This window comes from Vidua macroura, chromosome 11, assembly GCF_024509145.1.
Source record: "Vidua macroura isolate BioBank_ID:100142 chromosome 11, ASM2450914v1, whole genome shotgun sequence".
In the NCBI taxonomy this organism is placed as follows: domain Eukaryota; kingdom Metazoa; phylum Chordata; class Aves; order Passeriformes; family Viduidae; genus Vidua; species Vidua macroura.
In genome coordinates this window covers 18,157,066-18,174,688 of record NC_071581.1, presented here as the reverse complement: position 1 = coordinate 18,174,688, position 17,623 = coordinate 18,157,066, and the positions used below count along the sequence as shown (strand labels likewise).

Below are 17,623 nucleotides of genomic sequence, written 5' to 3'. Positions count from 1 at the left end.
CAGTTTCAGACATAGGAAATACAGCAAGAAACTATAACAATTTTCACTTTAATTACTGCAATTTTATTGCAGCCAGTATCACTTTCTTCACTGCATGTTTTTTAAACAAGGATGTGCCCAGAATAGGAGTATATCTGCCTGAAGGGAAAAACCTCTAGGAAGATAGGAAAGGATTTTCTTTCAACTTTCGTGTACACAAAAGGAAAGTTATAATACACTGTGACCAGAATGTGTTCAAATCCCTCTTGTCTAGATCTCACCTCTCCTTCACAGCAGAGCTTAGCTGGCACTATCCTATCCTTCTGGGGTGCTGTGTGGAACATTCTGCAGCAGTAGGAACTGTGCAGGTGCGGAAATAAGGCAGATTCAGCTGAAACACGGTAGGCCAGGACAAAGTGAAGGGCATATCTGTTTTCTACAGGGCAAACCTGTCTTCTACAGCTTTCCCAGTACAGTTGAAGAGTTTCAGACTGTTACACCTTCATGAAGGAAACCTGTGCTAAAATCCCCTTTCAAAATCTGGGGTAAGGAGGTGCCACTCATTCAATAAATGCTAATATTGTGAAAGGAAATAACCCCCCCTCCCCCAATCCCTGAAAAATGAGAAACTCCATGAGCTCACTGATCCCTATCCAGGTTTTCTGATGTCAACCTTATTTCACAGGTATGGTTGTGGAAACGGAGGTCCCACATGTGACAAGCCTTGGGAGCACACCTTACCTATGTGAAATGTCATTTAATGAGGGAGTTTGATTTCTTACCACTGCACTGCAGGATGCCATTTCTTTCACTCGTAGCATCACTTCTTGGCTAAATGTTGTTGGCCAAAATACTTGTGACACCAGTCCTCTGCTGCAGGCTTCCTGTGCTGTCAGCTTTCTCCCACAGAACAACATTTCATTTGCCTGTGAAACCAAAAGACTCTGGTAATCTTGGGTTATAATTCCCTTCAAATTTTTCTCATACTTGCCTTCTATTTTTACGATTAAATTACAAATGTTCTTCTGTATCTTTCCATACTGCAAAATACTTTAAAAGGAGTTTCAGTAGCTATTTAAGGATTGTGCAGGTGGCCAGAGCACAGCATGGGTTTAATTTAAGAGAAATGTGCTGGCATGCATGGTGAATCTGTATTGCTGATCTTACAAGAGTAACTATCAGTGATACTGTGTGGAGAGTCATGGAACCCAGTAGGAAATATTTGTGGGGCAAATTCTAATTTATTATACTGGTAAAAGCTAAGCAGTCTTACTGGAATCATTGTGGATTATCTTTAAAGAGCAGAGAGCTGTATCTGGCTGTATTACTGCCCACTCCTAACATAATGCAGACAACTACGCTGCAAGGTTATTGTACTGATGTATTTCCTCACTTTTACCATGATGTTGACAATCTTTGCTTTTTCAATCTTTCTTGTGTACAGCAGGTGTTGTATATTGAATTCCAAGGTTATTTTGTGAGAAGAAGTTGGTAGTGATTAGATGAACTTTCCATTAAAGACAATTAAGAAAATTGTTTACTTTTTAAAGAGAGAAAGATCAGGAATTTACGAAAGGTTCTTCAGCAATTTGAGGTGGAAAACCTTACCAGTGCAACACCCAGAATTTGTGGGAATGTGTATGATGAGCAGCCAGCTGGAGTGAGTCGGATTGTTGCATATGGTGTCTGAAACCAAGCCTTCTCACTTGCCCAAACGATATCACAGAGTGGTAAAATAGAAGCTCCTAACCCCAGAGCAGGACCGTTGATAGCAACCACAATTGGCTTCTTAAATTGAATAAAAGCTTTTACAAAATCCCTAAAATAAAAAATAAAAGAAAGATCTTGAATACAGAAGTAACACATATATATCCATGTTTAAAGTACTTAATCTGAAAAGAAATTAGAACCACAGAAGAACACAGCAAATGCCCAGTTTTATGAGGTCAGAACTGCAAGATACTTTCTAGTTTGCACATGGAAAAGTCTGCTTATTTTTAGTTATTTAATCTTTCTGAGTACTTGGGCTATTGCATAGTTTTGTGTATGTTGTATATGGCCTGATTAAGTGGATTGCACTGAGTGTTGTACTTTTTGCAGAAAGGTTTGATTGGGTTAGTTTTACTTCTGGACCAGTAACTCCTGAGTTTGTACACACAGCACTTCTTGGTTTGCTCCACAGTGGCTGGGATGGACCTTGTTTGGCTACTGATGAAATATTATAGTCTGAATATTTTTTTCAAAAAGTTCTCTTAAGATCCTGTGTCAAAGGTTACCACAAGTCCCATCAGTGGATTGGGAGACTGTCGAAGTTTATGGCACACCAGCAGAAAGAACAAGATGTACAAAGAGGAGTCAGAGAAATGTTTGAACAGGACGAGTGATCTTCAGTTGGGTCTTCATTGCAAAAATCTTCAGCAAAGCCATTACAAAGCAGATGCTTTGCCTGACTACCCCAGTAATGTGATGAGAAATAACGGGGAAGTTAAATGTCATTGGATTCACCTGGATGAACGAACTAGAATATGTTAAATTCTGTGCAACGAGGAGATCTTTTAAATAAGTTACCTACCAGCAGCTGTGGAAAGACATCTGTTGAATGGAATGGCCTTTACACCAATTAAGAAAAAGCAAGAGTGTAATTGTGGGCAAATTATGGGCTCCAGCAGCTCAGTGCACAGCAGGTATATGGAGGCAAACGAGATGCTCAATTACTTTAGAAAAAAGACATGGAAAAACCAAATTCCAAGCAAAAGAGGAGATTCTGTCCCTGCACTGGGTATTTATTAGATCCAGAGTGCGTCTTTGCTGACAGATTTTAGGAAAGAACATTTTGTCAAATCTGCCCTTTGATGAGTTGCTGCTTTCCTGCTGAGTTCAAAAGGATCCAGGCCTCTGTACCTGAGCACAGGTGGGCCTTGCAGGTTAGAGAGCACATGTGGCAACTGGGCTGAAGTGCAGGGACACTGGCTGTGTTTTAAATGAGGACAAAGTGTCCAAGATGACCCAGCATTAAATTTTCAATTAATACATTCTGTTTTTCAAGTCCTCTAGTAAGGAGGACCATGGGAAAATACAGAATTGATGCAGTTCTGTTCACAGTAGTAAACCACTGTCAAGACAAAGAGAGTGAATAAGGAACATTGTTTTTGTCTGTTCAAGACCATTTCTGTCTAGAGGAGAGCAGGGTTAAGGAGGGTTGTGATTCGTTTTCGTTGCAGACACAATGCTGTTCCCTTATCTCATTATTTCTTTGGTTGTTTATGACTGAGTAGTGACTGTGGATCACTGCACCTCATTAATTCCAGAATTTTGAGAAACTCAGTAGTTATGTAAGTCTTTCAGACAGGACTACAGTTTTGAATAGGGATGTGATGAATGATAGGTAAAAAGAAAGCAAACTAAGGATAAATGGTGGCAGTAAATCTGAGGGCCCTGTGGAGGCAGATAAAACCAGTGTTGTGGAGAAAAGCAGGAATCATGGTGATAAATGGGACTGGAAGTGAATATAGAAGAGCAATTTGGGATGTGGAGAGGAAACAGATAATGTGAAGGAAGAACAAAGCAGAACACATTAATGGAGGGGAAGGGTTGAAGGAAGTCTTCATATGAGTGAGCAAGGAAGGGAGGACCTGGAGAGAGTGGAACATAACGTTGAGAAGGCACAGCGAGCCTCTATTGTGAGGGAAGAACGAGGAGCACAGAGGATGGATGGGTACAAAATGGATGGGTATGGAACATGCTACCTATAGGATGGAGTGGAAGGCTACAATGCTGGGAGATGGTGAGGGGAACAAATGCCTGCCTTTGGTCTCCAGAAGCTGCAGTGACCAGCAGTCCATTGTTTCCTGTTTGGTGCGTTGTTTCAGTGGGTTGTCTCTGTACCCTGAAACTGGCACATTTCCTTGTCTTCAAACCATAAGTTCACACAGGGAGTTTCTGGCCTACAGGATCCTTGTTTCAATTCAAAGCAGTCTTTGAAAAGGATTTCAGATTACAGCTGTTGTTGCACCGTAGATCCAGATGCTTAAATATAGGAGAAAGTGTCTGCAGAAGGCTTCTGGATTTGCTAGAGCATATCTGGGAGGCTGACCATGGAATACATGCTGGGATGCTCAGACACCTCTGCACTGTTTCAGGCTCTTGCTGCTGGTCAGGGCTTGTAGGTACATCCAGGGCTGTAAAGAAGCTGAGCAAGTACATTTGTCCTTGTCTGTTTTCTTCTGAGCACACCCAGAATGTTGTGGCTCAGGTCCCACAGTGCTGCCCAGCTGATGGGGTGAGCCCAGTGCTGGGAATGCCTTCCAGGAGTGTGTCAATCTCAGGGCTCTGCAGGCCACACTGTGCAGCCTGTCTGCACTTTCCCTGCTCCGGGAGGGCGTGGGGATGGTGGCAGCTCAGACTGGTGGGCCTGGGATGGGTCTGTGACCAGTGCCTGCAGAGGAGCTGCAGTGCTGCACATCCATTAATTGCCAAGCCGGGTGGCTGAGGGCATGGCACCAGCGACTGAACCGTTCAGGGGAGAGGAGACTTGGTAGGGATTGAAACTTCAGCTGTAACTTGGGCCCGGTATAGGAGAGCCACGCTTTGGGAAGTGGGAACACATGGTAACCAAGATTTCAATTTCACTTTGATACAACTCTAACTTGATGTAAAGCAGTGGAGGCAGAGATCCATGGATGTATTTTAGGACATCCAAACCACTGAAAAAAGCAATGGACATTTTTTCTTCTCTTATTACAGTTTATTTTCCATGAGCTGAGTCCTTTGTTCACAGAAAGCACAGAGAGTGCTAAATGGAAAACGTAGGGTATTGTTTCCAGAAGTACAATAAAAATCTATTTTCAGTGGGCCTGAAGCCGACATTCTTGACAAGGTACAAGCAGTACATTGTACCAGTATTTCAAAAGTATTCTGTGAGTCCAAGGGTGGACAAACTGAGTATCACAGTCTGGCTTATAGTTATTTAAATGTTGGATTGATAAGTATACCTGTATATTAGATGTGTGCAAATAAATGTAAACTTATATAACAACACCTAACTGCACAGTTTTTACAAGAATATTACTTAATTTGTATCTTTGGGTGGGCGATGAGTGTGCCTGTGTTTTCAAACAAGAATAGTGATTTTCTACCCTCACTTTTTTTTTGGTTCCACATTGTTAAAAACCCCTCACATTTAAAAAATAAACTTAGGCTGTGTCCTTCAAAGGTTTTCTCTTTTAAAAAATATCACACCATGACATTCAAGCATATTTAGGGTCTTATAAACAGCTTGTAACTTACTACATTTGAGAAGTATCTTTTAAAGTCTTTCAAAAGAATTGCTACTTTGAGAATTTCAAAAGTTTTTAACCTGGAATCCAAACTGATCTGCAGTAGTTATAACCAAGATAATTGGTGGTTAATATACTTTGTGTAATACCTAAACCTGATCTTACGTTATACTAATAAACCCCAAGTAGAGATATTCTTTAATATTCCTACATAGAATTGTTGAATAAAGTTTTAAAGCTCTCAGAAGAATATTTATTTGTAGGAAATGGGGGGAAAAAAGGGGACCAAATCATCTCCTGGTACAGACTGGTGAAATACCATTTTAGTGGAATAATATTGATTTATACTGGAAAATCTGCCTTGTGGATAGTGGAACATTTGGTGATGTGTTGTGCAGATTGATTTGCAGACTGCATGTCATAAACCCTGGAATTCTATTACGGTGATGTGATATATATATATATATATATATATATATATAAGGAAAGTCGCATTTTAGTTACAAAAATAAAATTACATTTACATACATATTAAGTAATTTAAATTTAAGAAGAAGAGTGGAGACCCTTCTAGTAAGGTTCTGAAATACAGTGGCAGACTGCTACTTCAATAGAATATGAGTAAGCCATGGATTCCCATTTGGACTGAAATGAATTAAAATGATGAACATTAAAACAAGTAAAAGATCTGCCTTTCAGGAATCACTTTAGAACATGAAGCAATACTGAATTTGGAAAAACAGCAACAAAGTTGTATTTGAATTTGGAGGAATGATTTGAAATATTAAATACAGAGAATTAGAATAAAATAAATCCCTATGGATATTAGCACTGAAATAAATGTGCTTTCTTTTCTAATATGGAAAGGTCCAAGTTTCTTTTTACTAAACAAATTTGCAGGACTATAATTAGAATGCAATCAACATTTAAATATACAACATTTTTGGACCTGGTAAATATCTTTATAATCACACACTGCATTTCATAATTTAGAGATCATAGGTAAGCTTGGGTCACCTTATAGCTTCTGCAATCCTAGTGCTTTCCTTTCTTCTGTCATTGGATAACCTGCCAATTAAATATGAGTAATCTAGGCCACTACAGAATACACTTCCCACTGCGCTGAGAAGTAAGAGTTTACTGTCATCAGCTGATGCATTGCACAATGCTCTCCGAACTTCCTTCATGATCTGTGGATAAAGAAAAGTAAACAATTCGACATGCATGCCGTGGCAATATCATTTCCCTACTTTTACAAACCTTATTGATTTTGAGAGACTTAAATTTTGGGCACTATTAATAGTTACATCAATTATATATATAATTTTAATATAAAATGATATTAGAATCATTAGAATGATACCACTGAGAGTTTGCAGAATATTTTATATTTGGCAGTGCTTTGTTGATGTTTTACTAATTCAAAGAGGTTTTAGGACTTGGCGGTTTTTTGTTGTATGGGAAATTCTACCCAGCTTATGCTATTTGACTGCAGTTTAATAATTTCAAATATCACTTTTTTATTTTCATTGTGTATATCACTGTATCTTTGGGAACATGTTTATCACAGCAAAATCCTATTATTAACCTCAACAGCTTGAAAGTAAAATTTGTAAACCGCAGTTTTCTGTTCTTCAACTACTTTGGTTTATATGACTTCAACCAGAGCAAAGCAGGACAAGAGGACATCATATACATCAACATGACAAACATATTATTCATTTTTACAGTTTACGAAAGTTAAATCATAGAAGTCCCTTGCAAAAGAGACATTTTGACTTTGTTTTACAACTGGATCAAGTTATTAATTACACCATAAATCAAACCTAATCAAAATCTGTATAGAATTGAGCTGCTGGTATTGTTAGGAAAATGGCCTTTCACCTGAGCAGAGAATTGTTTCCTAATGATTTTTAAAAGGAAATTTTATTTCATGAACTTCTGATGGGTAACTTCTTGTTTGGTCACAGTTGGGTGTGGTTTGTGATCTGTAACTCACTTCAGCCCCCTCTCTTCTATAATGTGCTCCTCACAGCAAGGGCCCTGCTTTTGTCTAGTGTGACACCTCCTATCCTTAATCATACCCATGTGTCAAAGTATTTCCTACAGACATGCTCCTGCTGTCTCAAATTTTTCTCTTTTGCACCGAAAGATTTGCTGTTGGTGTAAATTTAGGTAAGAAAGAGCTAAATGTGGCTGGGGATTTAAATAGAGTTTCCATGTGAGAGAAAGCCAAGATTTTTTAGCCTGTGATTATTTCTGTTCACTACTTTCTGTTACCAAAACTTCTTTAGATCTCTGAAGTGCCTTGTTTAAGAAATGTCCCTAAACACTGAAGTTTTGTTGATGCCACCCCCTGGTTAGCCTTTTAATAGAAATCCTATGGATTGTGCTGCTTTCCCTATGGGTTTGTGTAAAGGTGAGTATTACTGGCTGCTGGGACTGGGCACGAGAGAGCAGGTGGTGAACTTTTAGATGCTTCACTTCTACAAGAGCACTTCAGAACGCCTGTAATACTGAGTGTGTGACAGTGGGTGGAAGTGGAGTAATTAAAAGCTGCAGAATTTGGAAGTGTATTTGAAATTCTTATACAGGTACAAAAATGTCATCAGCAATTTTAGGAGCACTGTTTATTCTGAGAGTCTCAGAGGCTGTCTGAGCCCTCAGCTCAGAGAAACACAGCAACACTGCACATATAATGGGGAAACAAAGGGGAAACCCACTAAAACCTTTGTTCACTCTTAAAATAAAAACTTTAGAATGTGGTAGCTATTAAAATTAAAAAAAAATATAGTATTTTGGTTTTCCTAGTTCCATGTGAATGCAATGTTATCCTCGTAATCCATTGTAAAAGATCTCACAATCTACTCTTTCTTAGGGTTAATGTATAATTAATATTAGGGAATACCAGTCAAACATTTTTCTATCCAGTGAGGAATGTTGCATTAAGTATGATGCCATGATGATACCCGTTCAGCAAGTTTATTATTCCCCTTCCTCCAGTGGTATTTGCCTATGTGCCACCTCTTTGCTGTTACCAGTGCTCTCCTTCACACACATCACTCCTGTTACAAACCTGCCTCTTTTTTATCTCACCTCTCACTGATCTGGATGACTAAAGCCGTCTACAACACATCCAAACTTTTGAGCAGAGGTTACATTTCTTGTAAGAAAAACCAGTATTCTGCCATCACTGTTTTTTCAGTGATTTAGAGAGGATGACATTGAGTCTGTTTTTAGGAATCAATTTCTCAGATATGGTTAAAAGTGGGAAAACTTTGGTTACTACTTTTGAGCAGGAGGGGAAATTTAGTTCCCCTGCTCCACTTGTTTCTATCAAAAGAATCCAGGAAACCATTATGTATCAGCATTATCAGGCTCCAAAAAGTATGTTTTTTTCTAAAGACCTTAAGTTTGTCCTTAACTTTATCGTCCAAAGGTGCTTGGAGGCTCACTGGAATCCAGCAATGCCAATCAAGTCAATGCTCACTTGGTCAGGAACTTTGCCATGGTTCCTTTGCTGGTGCAGCCCAAAATTCCTCAGGTCCCTTTGTCACTTAGCCTGGTTACAGCAGCTGCTACTCACTGCTGCCTCTGGAGCCTTGGTTTTCCCTGTGGGTTATCTGGGGATGGACATTTCTCTCCAGCCATTTCTATGATTACAGGGAAGCTACTAACAGGAAAATAATTATAAAAGAGCTGGTTTGTCTGCAGGGTTGCAGAACTGTGTGTTGAACTGTACTACTGTAGAGTAAATATAATTTTAGTTTAGAACTGCTCTCTGTTTCTAAGGACAAATTTTTGTTTAATGTGGAAGTGAATTCAGTTCTCAAATACAGAGATACAACCTGTCTTTAGTTACATTTCTTGGTGAGATTCCATATTCTTTTTCTTTCTACCATAGCCCTTAAACCGTTCCCCATCTTGCTAAAACTATGGCATTTGTCCAATTAAATTTTATTTTCTCTAGTGGACCAGATCTAATACTACTATTTCCAGAGCTCCTTAGCAATATTCTCCAGATCCGTGCTTTTATTAATTAGCTTTTTTATGGCCTTACAGGTAATTTTCAGTTGTGGGGACAGTATTTCTATTTGAATGCATTTGATGAAAGTTCCTGAGGCAGTATTTACAGAACAGTATGGGCCAGTTATTTAGGTTATGATAGTTGACTGGATTGTAAATTTAGACCAGACCTAGTGCTTCACTTACTGTTTTATTGAAACACAAATATATAATAAAATTATCACCTTCTCAGAAGTTGCTTATATTTTTAATCCTGTCAAGTAAATAATCTGATTAGTTCTTGAACAGGTTATCTTATATTGCAAAATAAACATGAACCAGTTAAAAACTTGATTAAACTTCTAAGAGCTTAATTTAATGCCTTTTGCTGGATGTGTAGGAAATTTCCAAAGGTATTTGGTGCCCTTTGCTTTTTATCTTGCTTACATTCTGGGAAAATCAAAGAGCTAGGAATTTATCACCATAATTACACAAAGTATCTTGAACAGAAGTCTCTTGTTCACATAGAAGCACTAGGTAATAAAAGTTGATTTTTCTGATTCTCTGAGGATTCACTGTGATCTTCTTAAAGATAATTATTCTGTAAATATAACTGTAAACCCAAATTTTAAAGCCATTGTGTTGTTCTTAGAACCTCTTCCCCACTTGTGATTTTTTTTACATAAATAAACTTTGTGTTACTGATTCCAAGTCCTTTCTGTCTGGCACCTAAAGGACTTGAGAACCTCTAAAGCTCCAGCCTCAAGCACTGGTCCAAACCCACAACTGACTTTTGTGTAGAGAGCAGAACTACAGAGAACAGTAAACTTGTACCTGCCTCTTTTTTATTATTTCCAGGTTAGGAAAAGTGAATGCAAACCAGTGCTCCAAAATGCACCTGGCAGAAATTTAAACCCTGTTATTCACATTTGAAATTTGAAACCTGATCCTTATATATGAGAATGTACTTGAGGTAGTTCTGTCACTCTTCAATGGAAGCACTGGCTGTTTAGAAAATGTTTCACTTTTAATTCAGGGGAATATTAACTCCTAGCTCTGTTAATAGTGTTAAATGAGAAGAGCTGATGGGTCCATTTAGCCTGAAAAAGAATTTGGATCCTTGAGATGTGCTGAGTTAAAACAGCAGCAGCATCACTGGAGAAAGAGCTTCAGCAGCAGCAAAAGTCCTACAAGAAAAAATGCCCTAATAGAATTCATAATTAACTATTTCACAAATGTATTAAAAAAAAACAAAAGTAGCAAGCCTAAGCTACTGAAATAAGAACAAGCTGTGCTGTTTCATGACACTGTCTTGGAAGTTTTATAAGCTCTTGTAAAAAATAAGAAAGAATTTCTATACTGCCCTGAACATTTTTGTAGAAAAAACTCAATTACTAAAGAAGCACTGAGCCAACATCAATCAGTGCAAAGGCTGCTGGGAAGATCATTGGCACATTTAATGCTAAAATCACCTGCACAAATGGAGTTACCAATAACATAGGATGAAGAGTCAGGTAGACTTCTTTAGATTTTTTTTTTGTATAAGTAAGTTCTTTGCTCTTTTAATTAAATTGGCATAAATAGCAGGGGCCAATGGTTGAACACAACTATTAAATTTCATCTGAAGATTCCTATAAAGCACAAAGGGAAGCAGAGCTGTTGAGAGGTGAGTGGGATTTTGTATAAGCTTAAAAGTTTAAAATGATTGTTTGAGTGCACACCTTTTTTTTCTTTAACATAAATGGCCAAGTATAACCAGGCCACTATTTAAGCACATCAAATAGACCTGCTCTGAATAAATGATTCATTTGCTATTTGGCAAACATAATTTACTGAATGTCTAATAAAGCTTGAAGTTAGCATTTCTTTACACAAAATGAGACACACTTTCTTCATTTTGTAGGAATTGTGTGTTTGTACTTCGTATTCACTGGGGATAAAAGGCATCAAAACTGAAAATGCCCTAAACCTCCCTAAAACACTTTGTCAGTTTGTCTCACCTATGGCTATGGGTGGCAAACTGCAGGGACAAGTCATTCAACACCTTCTTCCTTTCAGTTCCTGGGGTTTTTGCTGTAATTGCCAGCAAGAATGTCAAATTGCCAGTCCTGGAGGTGCTGGATTTTGTGGTGTGAATGATCATGGGCAGCAGCCTGGACTGAGGCCAAAGAAGCTGTTTCATGTTTACAGCCATGAGTCTTCCAAGGGCAAGAGCCTGCGACTGCTCTTGGCCTGGATGAGGTTTAAAGAGACAATTTCCATGTGGAGAACTCAATACCTGATTAATTCCTGACCATCCTCGTCAGTAAAGTGGTTTTCTAAAATGTATTTCCTGGTTTTCAATTGAGCTTCAATAAAGGTTCTAGAAATAGTCTACGCTGGTGATGCAGGGAGAGGACTATTACATGCTTATCATTTATTCTTCCACAGAGGTGGGTTCCTGGCATATTGAAAACTTTCAAAGGATGAAATGGATTGGTTTGGCAGATCCAAAGAGCCTGAATTAATCCCCTGGTTAGAGCATCTGAACACTGCTGATGTGGAACAGCACAGCCAGCAATGTAAAGGTATGTCTGTTCTGACTGAACACAGAGTCCATGATTTCATATTTTTTCAGACTCTTGAGCTCCTTCATTTAAATTACCTGCAGTGTCAATTAGTGGTAATTAAGACAGAGATGATGTGATAGATTTGATGCAATCTAATGCATTTTAAGAAATTAGTGTTAAAAGTGTTTGGTGTTCTGTGGTAATCACTAGATAGTCCTTCTAAATATTAGATAGTTTAAAAACTAGGAGTGGTAAATGTTATGTACCATCAGTTTTAGCCATTTAATATCACTCAGTGGATTACTGTGCATGTGTACGTGTGCATTCGAGAAGGGGACTCATCATACCTGACCGTTGTAAGTAATTAACTTCAAAGTTACTCATTTTCCTACTGAATAAAATGATTCCTCAAAGCTACAATCTACTCTTCCCTGAGGTGGTGCTCAAACTGGTATTTCATACACTCTTGAAGTTGCTGTGTAGGACAGAGAGGGCGGAAAAGGCCAAGATCTCCCCAGTGAGGGCAGCCCTTGGAGGAGCTCTGCCTGCAGGATGCTCAGATAGGCCAGGCTGGTGCTGGGAGGCAGCTCCTGGTGCTCCCTCCCTGCTCCATGGCAGCCCCTGTCCATCAGGCCACTACTGCCCCTGTGGAACAGGGCTCAGGTGTGCTCTCTTCTCTCCAGGACATCCATCCTGAAGCAAGCACTTACGGACACACCTTTTCTTCTGACATGGGAATGGTATAACAGGGCATTGCAGCCACAGGGAATGGAAGGAAAAGCTCCTCAGCCCTCCCAGTAATCCATGTGTGTACTGGGGTAGTACAAGCTGCAAGTCTGAGTCTGCCCTTGTGTGTATAATGTTTGGAATAAGGGAATTAATTTTTATCTTTTATATGTTGTATGACTTTATGCAATTCACCTGAGGATAGAGCCCCTAATTGGTTAAGATTTCATAAAGAAATACAGTGATTCAGAGAAAAAATAATTAGGGATCAAGATGGAATTTATAAAGGCTGTCTCAGGATATAAACTGAAACTCTCTGTATACAACTGGAGCACTATTTAAATTAGTAAAAGCAAAGAGACCAGATTTCTCCTAAGGATAGTAAATATCAGTAACTTCAATGTGTGAAAAGCTGCTTCACACAATTCCATGCTGGAAATACTGATTCTGCCATTCCTTTAGTTACTTTTATTTTTTTTTCAGACAGGTGAATTAAAATTTAATTTCCATTGCATTCTTTTGGATAGGAGTCCCAAGTGTGAAGAAGTTAGATATGTCTGTACTCCAGATTTCTTTTCTAAGTTCATCAATTAGGAAAAAAAATACATAAAATCAAATTAAAAATGCAGTGTTTGCAAGATAACTCACACATTGGGATGGCTTTCTTTGGCTTTTAGGGCTAAACACTTACCTCTGGGGTCAGTGCATTGTTCTCTGAAGTCTGACTTGACAGCAGAATATGTGTGAAACCATCTTCTTTCCGGACTACGATGTCCCTGAAGCGACAGTTACTTTCATTTTGTCTCACGCTGTATCTGAGTCTCTTATCAAAGACGTAATCTTTCTCTCCATCAAGTTTCCTTTTCACAGTGCTGTGTAGATTCAAGGTTCCATTGGCCAGAGAAGAACCTTGCAGATGGAAAGAATGAAGCATAATTACCTCCATACCATCAAAGAGATGGAGTGATATTCTTTATTAGCTTCAATAAAAATAAATAAATATAAAATAATAGGAAAATATAAATTAAAAAATGTGCCTGGCTAGTCAAATGTGGCCTCAAGCCATTGTTCTTATTCTGTACTCCAACGTGCAGAACTTTTTGTTCTCTGATCAGACAACCTCTAGACCCAAGGAACTGATGCCATTTTGGAGAGTATCCAGTAGGAGGGAAAAAAGAGAACTGTGAGAAGAAAGATATAATTCCTCCTTAAAAACAAGTAAGAGCAATAGTAAGTCAGTTTTAAAAGACAGTTTATTCTGACTTACTCTGTGTATGAACTGCAAACCATTCCTTTGCTGATGTCTCCAGTATTTCTGTAATAGGCAATAGATGATGACTGGTGACAGTGCTGAGCAGGGGTGTTGAAGGAGCTTTACAAGGTTTGTATGTAATAATCCTTTTCTAATTACAGATGTTTCACACTATTGCCATTAAAAATAAAGCAGAGGCAGGTTGTTGAGGGACAGAGATTAAAGTCACTGTTTTTTGTTTATATAGATACCAGCCCACAATGCACCATTTTTAAGAAAGGCCAAGACAGAGCTGAATGAAAACACCTTTGTTTGCTCTGTTCTTTACTCCTGCCAAAGCTGACCTGTTCCAGCTCCTGGTTTCAAATAGCCAGGAATTTTTAAAGGGCAGATGACATGAATATTAGAATACAGGTTTAAATTTTATACTTTAAGTGATCACCATCTAATTAAAAATACTCTGCTGGAATAGAATTGAACAGTGAATTCATGATAGATGCCTCTAAACCAAAATCACTTACCCTCATTTTGGATTAGCTATGTTTCAGCCTGATGCTTATGTAGGTAACTGATCTGTCTGACACCTCACAGTTGGCAGTGGTCTGTGGAATTGTTCACAGTGTGTGAAATCCTGTATGTGCACTGCAGTTAGGAGATGGGATGTGAAAACACAGCCAGTGCTCAGCCGTGTGTGACTGGGTCTCATGTGGTGTGTGCATGAGGTACTCACACATCTACACACAGGGGTCCACCTTTGTCCAGGAGCCTGTTCAGTCAATCAGGAAACTCTTCATTTGTTGTTGAATTAAGAGATACCATCTAAAGCATTGCTTGGGTTATACTGAATAGAGGGTTTGGCTGGTGCAATGCAAACATGGCCAAATTCCATTAAATCATCACTTTAAAAAAATAATTTGAAACCAAAAGACTTGGAAATTTGTTTTCTTGACAAAAAGTGTCTACAAGTGTAGAAATTACTATGTGCTTGAACTTTAAATGCTATGAATAATTTCCTATGGCATGTTTCTTCTTTTTCCTAAGTTTGTTTTTTGAGATGTATTCTTACCACAGAAATCAACTTGTAAAATTACTAATGAACACCAATGTCATTTGGAATAATGTACTGAAACAAATTAACTCCTTGACTAAGGCAGGCTATTAAATATTGCATTTTTATCTATTCAATGCTTAATCAGCAATAAGCTACTGAATTGTGGTGATTTCAAACTACCCAAAAGTGTCAAGAACTTACAAAATCAGAGGCACAAATGCCCATTGAATGGAAGGTGTGTCAGACTAACTGTAATGAATATCCACCTCGTGTGGAAGATTATGCTACAGCTATTTTAAATACAGATGGTAAGAGAATAGTAGAAGATTAATTCACTCAGATAATCCAGCTCAACAAAAAGCCTCACAGTAATTTTTTTTGGTTTGTTTTATTCTTTCTTACGTATTCAGTTTGTAAATGAATGTATAATGTAAGAAACTATAGATCTTATGACAGTAAGATGTTTGGATGCCAGCTGAAAGAAATTTATTCAGAGGAAAGATGTAAATTAAATATGAGAGAAATGGAAATGAAAAAGTGCCATTTCCAAAAGTGGATCATTAACAGAACAATGTATAGTGAGTGGCTTGTTGTTTCCCTGTCTCCAGTGCATCCCTGTAATCTTGTTTAATCCGATAAACTGGAGAAAACGATCAGCACGCTCTAAAGACAGCACTGATGTGGAACCAGGCCAATTTAGCACGTCTGCTGTGTGGAGGTGGTGGAGCTCCTGAAGGTCTGCTCTGGAGCCACTGGGATTGTCCTTGCATGAGGGTCAACAGTCAGCACCTGCTCAGTGCACACAAGGGGAGCAGCACCTGAGTATGTCAAGGTAAAAAATGACTGTGGTAGGCAAAAAGAGACATTCAAAGACTCAAAGCAATTTATACTGCACGTGAAACAAATTAAGGATGACACCAATTAACTAAGGAAGCTTTAGATACATCTAAGTGTGGTTTCCTGGTTTAATAGTGATTATTTGATGCTTAGTCTAAGTACAAAAAGAAAACAGAATGGAAGAAAATGCTCTTTACTGGGATTTAAATCTAATTATTAATTTGTGTTTAATCAGCAGAACTTGTGGAATACATAAGCCAACATTTATAAGGACATTTATAAGAAGCTTCAATATTTTTAAGGGAACCTAAGATGTTCCCAGACCACTACTGCATGCAGTAATCCTTCTCCAAGAATGGCAGTAAAAGAGGGCAGTAAAGGATGCTATTTAAGGAGAAAATGCAAGCTTGGTTGCTTTCTGCAGTCCTTTCCCATAGTATCATCCCTAAGTGTTGTACAGAAATATGAGAGGGCTCATCCCTTCTGTTTCCTTCAATGTTTGCTTGTGGACCTTTTCATGGATTTCTCTAATCCCCTTCTGAGCCTGTTGATGCTGTCTGTCTCCACAGCTTCCTGTGGTATGAGTTTGAGAAGTTGGGTAGCCACTACACAGAGAAGAATTTCCTTTCATCTGTGCTTTTATCTGATGTTCCACCAGTTTCAGTGAGTGGTCCCTAATTCTGCTATCAAGGGATATCAGGAGTAACAGTTCTGCATTTATTATATCTGAGGCCTTGATGATTTTGTAAACTTTGATCGTGCTGCCCCTCAGCCACCCCTTCTCCCAGCCTCTTTAATCCTGTAATCCTCTTCATTTTATCTGCCCATCCCTGCATTTTCTACAGTACTCCACCACTGCCAAAGGGTCTGAGACTGGGGTTCCATTCTACCAGGCACCGCAGAAAACACATTAGAAATCTATACTCTAAAAGGCTGAGGCAGACAAAGAGTGGGAGAAAGTGAGGAAAGATTGCACTGACCCTCAGTGCTTTGGGGGACCTGGGGCTCCACATCTCCTTCCACTGCTTCTGCCCACTGCTGGAGGACACCTCAAGCTCCTGTTATTTTCAGATACATATTTTCTGAGTGTTTCATCAGAGCCAGTTTAATGGTGCAGTCCCTGTGCCACCACCCTCCACAGCAACCCCAGTACCAATAAGAGCAGCCACACCATGAACTGGCCTGGTGATCTGCTCTGGCTGAAAACTCACCCTGCAAAACTGGTTAATTTTCAAAGAGATGCAGTTCACCTTGTCGCCTCAAAAGTATTAAAACTGGTGCAGAGGGAGGGATGGGAATTACAATCAGGGTGTCATGGGAAGGAGAGTTGGACTGCTGCTTTTATGAGCAGTATGCATTTATGCTGAATGGAAAAGATGATGGAGCTGAGGCTTTAATTTTTCTAGGTGAAATAAGCCATGCTCCTTCACTCTCCCTGGTAAAGCAGCTTGGCATTCCTCAGTCTTCCCAATAGCCTTTAACTGCCTCTTTTCTGTCTTTCTTGTGGGTAATGGTTAATACTGTACATACTTAAAAGCTGTGTTCTGTTGATAATTTACTAATAATTTCAGACTTCTCCAGCTAAGGGAGCATCTGTAAGATATCTAAAAGCAATGATTTTTTAACCAAACTAAGAGAGCAAGCATGTTTGCTTGCCTTTTACTGCCAGTATTCTTTCAGAAGAAATAAACCAGAATAAGCTAAAAAACCAAGAGGAAGCAGTGACTAAGTCACAGAGAGTATTTAAATCAAGGGCACCATGAGACTACAAAGATTTTCGTAATGGAGAAAAACAGTAGTTAGTGATACATGACAGGCAGAAATTCTTCAGCAGATGGTACAGAAAAAGAGCGATGCAGAAAAAGGAAAGAGAGAATTAAAACGGGATGTTTTTTGATGCTGTCAAGAAACTTGACAAAACAATAACTCTCAATTACTGTATCTGGAG

General features: G+C 38.8%; 1 protein-coding gene and 1 long non-coding RNA gene across 2 annotated transcripts in view; one reads left to right on the top strand and one right to left on the bottom strand.

The window, feature by feature from the left end:
• Positions 1-17,623, bottom strand: part of CDYL2 (chromodomain Y like 2) — a 56,430-nt gene that overhangs the window by 1,968 nt on the left and 36,839 nt on the right. The window contains exons 3-6 of the mRNA XM_053987459.1: positions 13,227-13,444; positions 6,273-6,445; positions 1,588-1,798; positions 762-905 (exon numbers count right to left, since the gene is read on the bottom strand). Coding sequence (XP_053843434.1) covers positions 762-905; positions 1,588-1,798; positions 6,273-6,445; positions 13,227-13,444 — 746 coding nt within the window. The remainder of the gene's footprint in view (positions 1-761; positions 906-1,587; positions 1,799-6,272; positions 6,446-13,226; positions 13,445-17,623) is intronic.
• Positions 1-17,623, top strand: part of LOC128812817 (uncharacterized) — a 30,329-nt gene that overhangs the window by 8,436 nt on the left and 4,270 nt on the right. The window contains exons 3-4 of the long non-coding RNA XR_008438844.1: positions 11,691-11,827; positions 15,447-15,670. This is a non-coding gene — a long non-coding RNA (uncharacterized LOC128812817). The remainder of the gene's footprint in view (positions 1-11,690; positions 11,828-15,446; positions 15,671-17,623) is intronic.